The 11,688-nt window shown below is 39.7% G+C and overlaps 2 gene segments (V, D, J or C); both read left to right on the top strand.

The window, feature by feature from the left end:
* Window positions 1–4,557: 4,557 nt before the first annotated feature.
* Window positions 4,558–5,263, top strand: LOC110314806. The segment is given in 2 exon segments: window positions 4,558–4,711; window positions 4,837–5,263. Coding segments are annotated over 2 exon segments (381 nt in total).
* A 2,560-nt stretch (window positions 5,264–7,823) lies between these two features.
* Window positions 7,824–8,328, top strand: LOC110314802. The segment is given in 2 exon segments: window positions 7,824–7,869; window positions 7,994–8,328. Coding segments are annotated over 2 exon segments (381 nt in total).
* Window positions 8,329–11,688: the final 3,360 nt, after the last annotated feature.

Genomic DNA, 11,688 nt, shown 5'->3' with positions numbered 1-11,688 from the left:
TTTTTTTTTTTTAGCTTCTGAGAGTCTTTAATGTCTCTTAATATTATACATTATCAGTCTATCCATTTTCCTCTTATTTGTGAGATTCATGTTAAAAATGCAATTTGTTACCGTGTTCATTTAGTAAAATAGTGGGCTTATCTGTAGGGTCTATCATCTCCTAGCCACAGATGTTTGGTCAAATTTATAATATGTATGCTGTATGTATTCAGGCAAGGGTCACCACATTCTGAAAATGTTTAAATCTGTTTTTCTTTATTGAGAAGCATGCTGTCTGTGGAGAGAGGCAGTAGTGTTTCACTGAAGTACTGCCATCTGGTGTCCGGCTGAAATCTCTGTGATGATTTTACTGCCTCCTTTGCTGTGTTCATGTGTTAAAGTATGATAAAGCCTCATGCAACAGGACTGTCTATTACTGAACTGAAATAAAATTCCTCTTGTAGCCGTCGTGCTAGATAGATTTAGGAGGACTGGCTCTTCTTTCATCCGTTGCTCTCCCAGGTCTGCTTAAACTTGAGTAAAATGCACTGGGCTAAAGCATCAGTATTATACTTAGGAAACCAAGCTTAGTGATGCTATGCAGGTGGGAAGACATTTCTTCCTGCTACGTGAAATCGTATCTCCTGCTGTGTCCCTCACTGCACTGTAGAAATATTATGAGGAGTGGGAATGAGTGTTGATGGAGAAAATCTGTCATTTAAGGACAATCACAGGGTAGTTTTCTCTGTTCTACTTACAATACCTCCCAAAGTCATATTATAATATTGCAATATAGCGATTTCCAAGTAAGAAATTTGTTAGGCCAACATATCTATGGATCTCCATGAAATATGGTATGTTAATTGAGAACTACACAGAAGAGTTTTATGAAGTTTGTTTTATCAATCAACATCACTTAGATTTCAAATGTTTCTCCCAACCCTTTGTTATATATGTCAAGTGTATCTTGTGGAGTGCCCAAGAGGAGGAATTGTTCTTCTGGACTTTTTGTATATGCATTTTCATTGGAGTTCTGCAAGATTTAGTGTTAGTGATTCAGTGTGATGTAGAGATTAACATTATAGAATTGGGATGGATTTTAATTTTTAGGGGCCTGTGGGGCCATCTTGATCAGCAATTTACAGAGAGGTGTATCATATATGACATTGGGATTTTTATATGACAACAAAAATGTTGATACTAAAATTGTCTGAATTATAATCTCATACAATTCTAAAAACTCAGAAATAAAGGAATATTGAGATAAAGAGTAAAAGGAAAAAGCAAAAAAGTCTCTCAAAGGTAAAGCAAGTATCAAGGTTGCTTTTACTTCAAGTTAGAGTCTAAAATAATTACATTAAATATAAGCAGCAAAACATTCCAATCAAAAGAACCGTAAAGTGAGTCTCATACTCTGCCATGCAATATACATCATTCTTTAAAAAAAAAAAAGAATCTTTTTTTTTAATGGATGAAAACAGACTGAGAAATGAAAATGAAAGTATGGAAAAAGTTATATTCCATGCTGATACCCCGCATAAGAAAATAATAAACCTGAATTAATATCTGACAACTTTCTGTTTCATGTAACTTATTCCACATATTTAATTCAATAATTGAGAAAAAGGGAGAATTCCTTTTCTTCATGGGTGTTGGTTCTAAGAAGTTATCCACCAGATAATTCCACACTATGCATATACAGGCCACACTAGGTGGACTCACTGGGGATTGATTTAAAACAAGCAAACAAGCAAGCCAGCAAACAAATACACACACACACACACACACACACACACACACACACACACACACACAAAAGTTGGAAGGGAGCAATTGAGGAGTATGTGAAGCATTGGAGGACAGGGGATGGTAATGGGTGGGATGCAAACACATGACATGAATGAATGAATATGAAATAAAATATCTAATTAAAAATGAGGAAAAGTTGGAGAATGGGGAGGAATGGTGCAGCATGAGTCTCATGGTAGATGCTCGTTGATGGTCTGAGCTTTTCCTTCTCTACTGAGACTTTACACTTCTCCTGTACATGTGTGAGCTACACCTCAAACCTTTCCATAGGCTGAGCTTTACCACTATTTAGTTCAAAATAGCTCCTAACTTCCCCTTTCATAGCCTTATCCGTGTGTTACTTAAAAAAAAAACAAACAAAACCTGTTATCTAATTTCCACATACTTTTTTTTTTTGGTGGTATTTTGGCATTTGTTGACTGAGTGAACTCTACATAATTTTGTGGTAAACACATGCCATATAACTTCAGTCCTTTAGGTTCACTGCTGTATTTTGAAGTGTCTGAGTGCATGGTCTGTCTAAGAGAACATTGCTTGTACACTGGTGACTGTACCCTGCTTTGACAAGTGTAATGGTCAGTACAGCTGTCCGTTTGGTCTCATTGGTTGCTCTATCCAGTGCCAGTTCTTACTGTGTCTTATTCAAAGCTACTTCAAAGGGAGTGTTATAGCCTCACTACTCCAATCATAGATTTATCTTATTCTAATTCTCTCAACGTTTGCTTATGATTATCTTATTAAGTGTATAGATGGAGAATATCACTTCTTCTTGAACAGGGACCCTTTACGCAATGTAAAGTGACTCCTTTATCTCACAGAACTCCTTTACCTCATTTTGACTTTTTGTTTGTTTGTTTGTTTTGTTTTTTGTGCCTCAGACATCTTAAAGCTGAAGTGGGAAGAAAAAACTTCTCTTTCAGATGAATGGCATGGCTATTGGCCACAATCAGCACTACCTTCATTAGACTGCCCAAATTCCACCCACTTAAAACTGCTGAATATTTGTGTGTAAATTAAGTTGATCCCATGGCTTCTATTTCTCTGGGCTGTGTTTCAATGATGTTCCTTTAAGGAGTACATGGTAAATCTTCTTTAACTCTTTTCTTCAGCCTTAAACTTGGCAAGGTGTGTGTGTGTGTGTGTGTGTGTGTGTGTGTGTATGTGTGTGTGCGCGCACATGTGTATGTGTGTATGTGAGTACCTTTATCAGTCATCTTATCTTCATCTGTAGATGCTCTAGTCTATTGTTCGATGGTGAATCAACCCAAACTATCCAGACCAAATGATGATGACATTTTGCTGTCTTTTCTTACTATTGTATTGTCACTATTGTTTTTCTAAAGTCACTAAATATTTAAAATTCTAATTAAAATAGATAAGTTTGCTTCATTATTTTTAAAAAGGCGTGGATTCATATTTTCGAATACTATTCTATATCTGTATTTCTCTCCCCCACCCCTCCATTTTACCAAAGTACCTTTCCTGTATTCCACCAGAACTTCCCTTGATTGGATGCTCACTGCCAGCAAAGGCTTCTAAAGGCCAGCCCAGGGAGATTCACTGAGTGTGTCTGCATAAGTAATGGCTATGACAGGGGCACACACAGTGAGAGGGCATTGCATCTGAATTGTAAGAGCATATGTGGAGTTCATTCTATAAGAAGGAATATGCAGGCAAACACCATTAATGAATTGTTTGTTCTGAGTTAAATGAGGGGTGGGGGTAGAGAGGTGAGAAAAAAGTGGGGAAGAGAGGGAGAGAGAATTAGAGTTGAGAAGGCTTGCAAGACTCTGTTGGTCCATTGGCCCTGGTGTCTGCAAATCCTCCCTAATAAAATGAGAATTGGAAACACACACACACACACACACACACACACACACACACACACACACACACACACAGCGAATAGCTATCTGGCCAGAAGGATAAAACTGAACTTCAAATTGATTTCTTTTGTTCTGGTTCTCTATAAAAACACTGATGAGAAAATGATGGGANTTGCAAGACTCTGTTGGTCCATTGGCCCTGGTGTTTGCAATCCGTCGCTAATAAATTTAGACTTATATACACACACACACACACACACACACACACACACACACACACACACACACACAGATCGAATAGCTATCTGGCCAGAAGGATAAAACTGAACTTCAAATTGATTTCTTTTGTTCTGGTTCTCTATAAAAACACTGATGAGAAAATGATGGGAAAGGTAGATTATTTTCTGGATTCCCAGATTGAAATGAACACAGTTTTAAATTGTTTTAATATGCCTTCAATAGCGCAATTGCTGAGCCATTTCTTAAGTTTCAGAACAAACTTTAAAGACTCAATTTCTGGGTTTTGACTATATGACAGGCAGCAGAACTGTTTGCAGCTTGCAATTTCCTGCTTTTGTAAACAAGTGGGGACAGGCCCAAAATTTAATGTTTTATCATATAATAATTTTTCTAAAGAAAACAGCCTATTTTTAATTCGGTTAGAATTCGACACAGCACAGATTAGCTTAGAAAGAAGCGAGCTCTAGACAGAACACACTAATTTGCTTCATTCTCCACTGGCCGCCAGAGGGCGACATTGCACAGACTAGCTGCCTCCACGCAATTGATCCCCACCCTCAACTTAGTCCCTTTCTGAATCAGTCTGAGTTCTTAGATGATCTGACAGCTGAAGATAACCAGAGACCAGAAAGTTCCCAGGGCAAGGACCACTTCTGCAGGTTTTATTTTCTTCTTTAGAATTTTACCTAAAACAGGAAGGTGTCTAGTCAACCTTGGGCCAACTGTCTCCAAGAACTGGGACCAGCAGCCACTTTCCTGCAGGAGCCAGGCTTTTCCGGAAAGGCACCAGAGCTGTTTCCAGTGAACAGCCATGCTCATGGTCCTCATCTCGTTCCTCGGGATACATTTTTACCGGGGTGAGTCAAATATCCTGATAGTTGTACATGCACACAATTCACTGTTTCTCTCACTTAATTTTAGTAAGAATAGTTTTCATCATGAAGCTTGCATCACAATTACGAATTTATCATTGATTCTGCAGATGTCCAAACACAGACAGTTTCCCAGTCTGATGCCCATGTCACCATCTTCGAAGGAGACTCGGTGGAGCTGAGATGCAACTATTCCTATGGTGGATCCGTTTACCTCGCATGGTATATCCAGCACCATGGCCGTGGCCTCCAGTTTCTCCTCAAGTACTATTCGGGAAGCCCAGTGGTTCAAGGAGTGAATGGCTTCGAGGCTGAGTTCATCAAGAGTAACTCTTCCTTCCACCTACGGAAAGCCTCTGTGCACTGGAGCGACTCTGCTGTGTACTTCTGTGCTCTGAGCGCACAGTGTGTGGGGCTGCAGGGGGAGCTGAGCACAAACCTGTAAGATGCTGACGAGGAAACCGCAGCTCAGTGACTCTCAGTCATTCATGCTCATCATCCATGGGAGCAACATAAATAAACTCACTGGTTCTCCAAGTGGGCATTATTTTGTTCTATTCTTGGAACCCTATGTGGGGTGTACAGACATTTGGTCATGGCTCCCAGGAAAAGTGACATAGCAGGATTAAAAAGCATAAAGTGGTCCTTGAGACACAATCGACTTCTTAATGTTTGTTTTGTGGACTGCATTTTCTTTCTTTTTTTTAATATATTTTCTTTATTTACATTTCAAATGCTATCCCAAAAGTTCCCTATACCCCACCCCCACCCCTGCTCCCCTACCCACCCACTCCCACTACTTGGCCCTGGCCTTCCCCTGTGCTGGGTCATATAAAGTTTACAAGACCAAGGGGCCTCTTTTCCCAATGATGGCTGATTAGGCCATCTTCTGCTACATATGCAGCTAGAGATTCGAGCTCAGGGGGTACTGGTTAGTTCATATTGTTGTTGCACCTACAGGGTTGCAGCCCCCTACAACTCCTTGGGTACTTTCTCTAGCTCCTCCATTGGGGGCCCTGTGTTCCATTGTGGACTGCATTTTCTACTGACTGATTATGTCCATGAGATTTAAGACACAACTCAGTTCTTACATAACCAGTAACTGCAGTGGATGCTTACATAGTGTGCACTAGAGGGAGGAGAATTGGCTTCCTTCAGTTCCAGACTGAAGGTCAGTGCTGAGGAAGTATACTTACTGCTTGCACTCAACACGTCCAGAAGCTCAGAAGCACTCTCCATCTGTGACTGTTAGTTTAGTTCACTTGCCTCAGTGTAGAATCATCCAGACAAAAATCTCAGTAAGGAGTTATCCGGATCCGGTTGTCTTGTGAGCGTGTCTGTGGCAGATTACATTAATCACCGTGGGAAGACTCAGCCTGCGCATGGGAAGCACCTTGCCCAGAGTTTGGGTCCTGAACACTGCATGGAATGGGGAGGAGTTAGTAGAGCATGGCATACAGACATTCTGTGCTCTTTGTTCCTGATTATGGATGTGGTGTGACACGTTGGCCAAGGTTTCTGCTGCTGTGACATGCACACAGTCTGTGCTATGATGGACTATAACCTGGAACGGTTAGGTCAAAGAAGTCCTCTCCCTTCTAAGCTATTTATGTCAAGCTGTTTTGTCACAGCAACGGACAGGGAAGTTGGATGCTGTCCTTACTTCAGCAGACATGAGAGCACAGAGTAAAGAGACAGAGGGTAGGAAAGAGACTGGGGTCTGACCTCAGCAGATCAAACAATTTTAAACAGCAAAGAACAGACACCCCTTTTCAGGAAATGGGCATCTTCAAAGAAGAAGGGGGACTATTTGGAGTTTATAGAGAAGAATGGGATAAGGAATCTTGTGCTGTTTTAAGGGGCTATAGACAAGTCTGCCGTCTCTCATTCCTAGTATTTTCTGCTCATTTGAGACAGACTATCATGGGAAATAGGGTATTTTACCAAAAACATTTCCTTTCTGGGGCTCACTGATAATGGCTGGAGCAAAGACAGCTGTAGCCTCATGAGGATTCTGTTTGTACAACTGAGGTCCACTGTCATGTGTGATCAGGACAGCATTACTTATTCCTCTGTAGGAAATCGATGGTAGAGTGGCACTTTGCCTCTTTTATTTTGACTAAGACACCTGGTAGTTATTTTATATCTGTAATTCTGAATAGTAGTTGCCATAGGCTTATTTTCACCTTGTATGTTGTCTTACCTGGCAACATCATCCCGTGCCATTTCTATGTTTCTTATGTAGCCAGTTTTGTACATGTGGTAGTCCACTGGAAAAATGACACAAACAGGGAATGTATTTATGAGCACAAATGAGGAAGTGGACAACCACATAGATTTAGACAGTTATAGTCGTTATTTGAACAAATTATAACATTCTTTAGGTATATGTATCTAAGTCAGTATAGTTTTACTCAATATAAAGTTTTAACTAACTTTAAAACCAATAAAATTGTTATTGCTCTTGTTTTTTCTTTTCAATGCTATTCCCTTTCATTGTCCAACAAGAAAACTTATAAACTTTATTTCTCAAGTTTGTGTTTTGCATTTCTAGTATATATGTGTTTGTTAACAGTGTGTAGCTCTGCATTTTAAAAATATGTGCCAATAATAAAACATTGTAAGCATGGTCATAAAACTTGTTGTTTTCACTAAAATAATTTGGAGACATGGACAATTTGCCATAATCCATTTCAATATTTTTAACTGCTGTGCATCATCTCACTTTAGGAATATGTGACAGTCACTGTGATGGTCATTAGGGCACATGGTGCTGGCAGAAGTAGTGGCAGTCTAAGCCAGAAGTCTGGTTCGAAAAGGTCAACAGGCCACCACCCACCATGTTCCCAAGGAAGTGCTTCACCCCCCTGCACAGTTCAGTCTGAGAATATAGGTCAGCAATCCTCTGAGGTTAGTAAATTGCCCATGGGTGTATGTGTGTGTGGGGGCGGGGTGGGGGATGGGTGTGGGTGTGGGTGTGTCTATCCAACACATACACATTTCCTGTTTTATTCTGAGCTCATATTCATCTTTTTGCTACAACATAACCTTTTCTATCTCAAGATATTTGTATTCACACACTCCGGTGGCTCAGAAAATGAACTCTTGTCCCGAACTGGTGATTTTACTCTTTTTAATGTTTGGTAAGTGGAACGACACATTCTGTCTTGTTTCATGATATTGATGTAAATTTTAACAACAATTTCTCTCATGAGACAGAATACAGGTAATCACTGTACTGAATCGTTACTAATTTCATTTTCTTAGGAGAAAGCAATGGAGACTCAGTGACTCAGACAGAGGGCCAAGTGACACTGTCTGAAGGGACTTCTCTGACTGTGAACTGTTCCTATGAAACCAAAGAGTACCCAGCCCTGTTCTGGTACGTGCAGTATCCCGGAGAAGGTCCACAGCTCCTCTTTAGAGCCTCAAGGGACAAAGAGAAGGGAAGCAGCAGAGGGTTTGAAGCCACATATGACAAAGGGGCCACCTCCTTCCACTTGCGGAAAGCCTCAGTGCAGGAGTCAGACTCGGCTGTGTACTACTGTGCCCTGGGTGACACAGTGGCAGAAACCGCAGGGGGAGCTGAGCACAAACTCTGAGAAGCAGGGGGCTGGCTGCTGAGTGTGTCTGAGATCACGAATTTAGGGACCACGAGCAGGTCTGGTATTGTTGATACCATGCAGAAAAGCATCCAAATTATCATTAGGAGAACAGGAAGGAAGCCTGCCATACTTTAGGCTTAATCAGAGAGAATGAAGACAGTCACACATCACAGTGATTTCCTTTTTTTGTTTTTGTTTTGTGAGATGGGACTTTATGTAGCCCAGGCTGGCCTTGAATAACTTGTGAACCTAAGGTTGGCTTTGAACACTTCTTCCTGCCTAAATCTACAGTGGGCTGGAGTTACATGCATGAACCACCATACTAGGCTGAATTTGTGATTTCTTAAATACAAAATCTTTTTTTGAATGAAACTATGTGTTCATGGAGTTATCATGTGTGATACAAGACATGGCTTATGAGGTTGCATGTGCTCCATATCTTCCTGGCAATGTGCAGTAAGAAAGGGGAATTTCTTTTTTTCCCTTTTCAAGATCTGATAATTTATCTGTTACTTATAAAGATTTTTACGTTTGACTGAATTTAAAAGTAGAAGCTTTCAGTGGAGACAGTCCATGTCTTGTGAAAATATATTCTTACCATTTTTATTTGGCTTCTTTCATTCTTTTGGACAAAAAATTCTAGCACATTCTGCAGCATCTTCCTTATGTTTCTAGCATGTTCCTTTTTTTCAGTGTAATCTGTCAGCAACTGTGATACACATGGAGTAAAAACATGCTGAATGTTGGGTGCTTTGGCCCTGGGGGAAAAAGTGAATTAAGATGAAGAGACTCAATCCTGTTTATAGGTCAAGTAGAGGAAAATGAATTAAATATTGGGAACGCTGGAAGTGACATTGTTTGGAGAAAGAAACTTGGACTCTGGACTTAGGAGATAACAGAGGTTAAGAATTAGGTAGAGTGGCATAGACAACTATTTCAAAGAGATTCAAAGACCTTGAAGAAAACTAGGCATCAATGCATAGATCATCACATGTTATGGAAGATGCATTCTTTCTTTCTGTAGTATATTACAAAAACTGAAATGAATCATAGACTCAAAATGTAGCATCCAATATGAATCATTACATATCAAAAATATATTAAATTTGAATGGTGGGTCCTACCTACTATGGAAGAGTTAGAGGAAGGACTGAAGGAGCTAAAGGGGATTGCAATCCCATAGGAAGAACAAAAACGTCAACTAACTCAGACCCCTCAGAGCTCCCAGAGACTAACCAAAAACCAAGGAGCATTCGTGGGCTGGTTTGTGGCCCTGGGCACATGTGTAGCAGAGGACTGCCTTGTATGGCCTCAGTTGGAGAGGATGCACTTAATCCTGTGGAAGCTTGATGCTGCACAGAAGAGGGATGTAAGTGGAGGTGAGGTGGGGGGTGGGTGGCTGGGTGGAGGAGCACCCTCTCAGAGTCAAGGGTAGAGGGGGTGAAGTACTTGGGAAGGGGCACTGGGAAGGGGGGGCAACTTTTGGAATGTAAATAAATCAATAAACAATAAAACAATAACTTAATAAAAAATTAAAAAGGAAAAATTTGGACAGTGTGTGTGTGTGTGTGTTCATGTGCATGGGTGTGAGAGTGCAATTGTCTGCAGAGGCAAGTAGAGGACATCAAATGCTCTAGAGCTGAAGTTATAGGCAACTCACAGCTGGAAACCAAACTTGGGCTCTCTGCAAGTACAGTTAGTGCTCTGAACCATTGAGCCATCTCTCCAGGCCAAGTGAAACATGCTTAAGTAAACAGGATTGTCATGAATTGGGTAAAGATTTCTAGGTTTTGACAAAAAAGGGAAAGAAACAAAATGAAGATAAAATAGATGATACCTATTGTAGTAAAAAACATTAACTTTTTACTGTTTTCAGTGATAGGAATTAGATTTAGGCCTCATGAATGCTAGGTAAGTGCTTCACAGGGTTCTAGCTATACCTCTAAAATGTTTATGCTTTAAAGCATATCATGGATAAATAGAAAAAGAATCCCAAAGGTACAGGAAATATTTGGTAATTATATATCTGCTTAGTCAGTGCCAAACAGAATGCAGTAGCATAACATTTAAAAATTACTTTATGATAGCATAAAGAGAAACCCAAAGTGGATAAATGATTGAATGCATGCCCCGCTAATACACATTCATGGTGGCATGTGTCTGCAATTACAACACTCAACTTGGTGAGGCAGAAGGACTGTGAATTTGAAGCTAGCCTGGGTTACACATGACTATTTTAAACATAGCCAAAGCACAAGGAAAAATAACAAACATGAACAGGCTTTAGAGTAATGTAACTTCACATAACAAAATAGACAATATGAAATGAATATGAAATAATTATTGGCATAGACATAGAGTCTTCATACATTGCAGGTAGCAATGTAAAATGCTGTGGTCAATAGTAGCTCTACTCCCACTTATATTCTGAAGAGAATTGAAAACATGCCCACATAGAAAGCTGAACCAAACGTTCAGGCCAGAATGCTCATGGTAACCCCAAAGTAGAATAATTTAGTGCCTATCACTAGTTGAATGTGAAGGCACCATATATGTTCAATGGGATATTGTGCAACAATAAAATGGATAGCATACAGATACATAATAAAACATGATGTCCCCTAAAACCTAACAATAAGTGAGGATGCTGTGATGATTCTTCTTGGTTGGTTATTAGCTTGGCTATTCATCTAGAATTAGAGAGTCCAGATATCAGGGAAATGACTGTGATGGCCAGCGATGATGGGGTGGTTATACAACTGTATGAACAAAATATCAATTATTGATATATAAATGCATGTACAAAATATCCGTTTTAAATGACCCAAATTATACAGCATAGAAAGAATATCTCACAAGATCTATTTAAGAAATAAAACTCTAGAAAGATGAAAAATCATATTGTATTAATATAACATTAAAACACAAACAAGCAGAAGAAAATCTAGTGGCTTAACTTTTTAATTTGATCCAGAGCCTGTCTCCTTTTCACAAAGACTTATCCTCCTGTCTCATTAGAGTATCTGGTGGGCCCTAAAGACTTCAAGACCTGCACATTGGATTTCCTGCATCTCTACTTGATAGAGGACATTTTCTTTTTCAAAGAGCAGCCATATCAATTCTTAAAAAAAAAAAAAAAAAAAAAAAAACCACCACCGGGCGTGGTGGCACACGCCTTTAATCCCAGCACTCGGGAGGCAGAGGCAGGCGGATTTCTGAATTCGAGGCCAGCCTGGTCTACAAAGAGTAATCGAGAGTGAGGTAACCCAATGACAAAAAAAGAAACCCAGTCAAAAAAAAAAAAAAAAAAAAAAAAAAAAAAAACCACCAAGGAATCTTAACTTTCAAAACAAACCA

This window comes from Mus pahari, unplaced genomic scaffold, assembly GCF_900095145.1.
Source record: "Mus pahari unplaced genomic scaffold, PAHARI_EIJ_v1.1 scaffold_9162_1, whole genome shotgun sequence".
NCBI classification, from domain to species: Eukaryota; Metazoa; Chordata; class Mammalia; order Rodentia; family Muridae; genus Mus; species Mus pahari.
The sequence above is the reverse complement of the archived record's forward strand: the minus strand, read 5'-3'. Positions and strand labels throughout refer to the sequence as shown.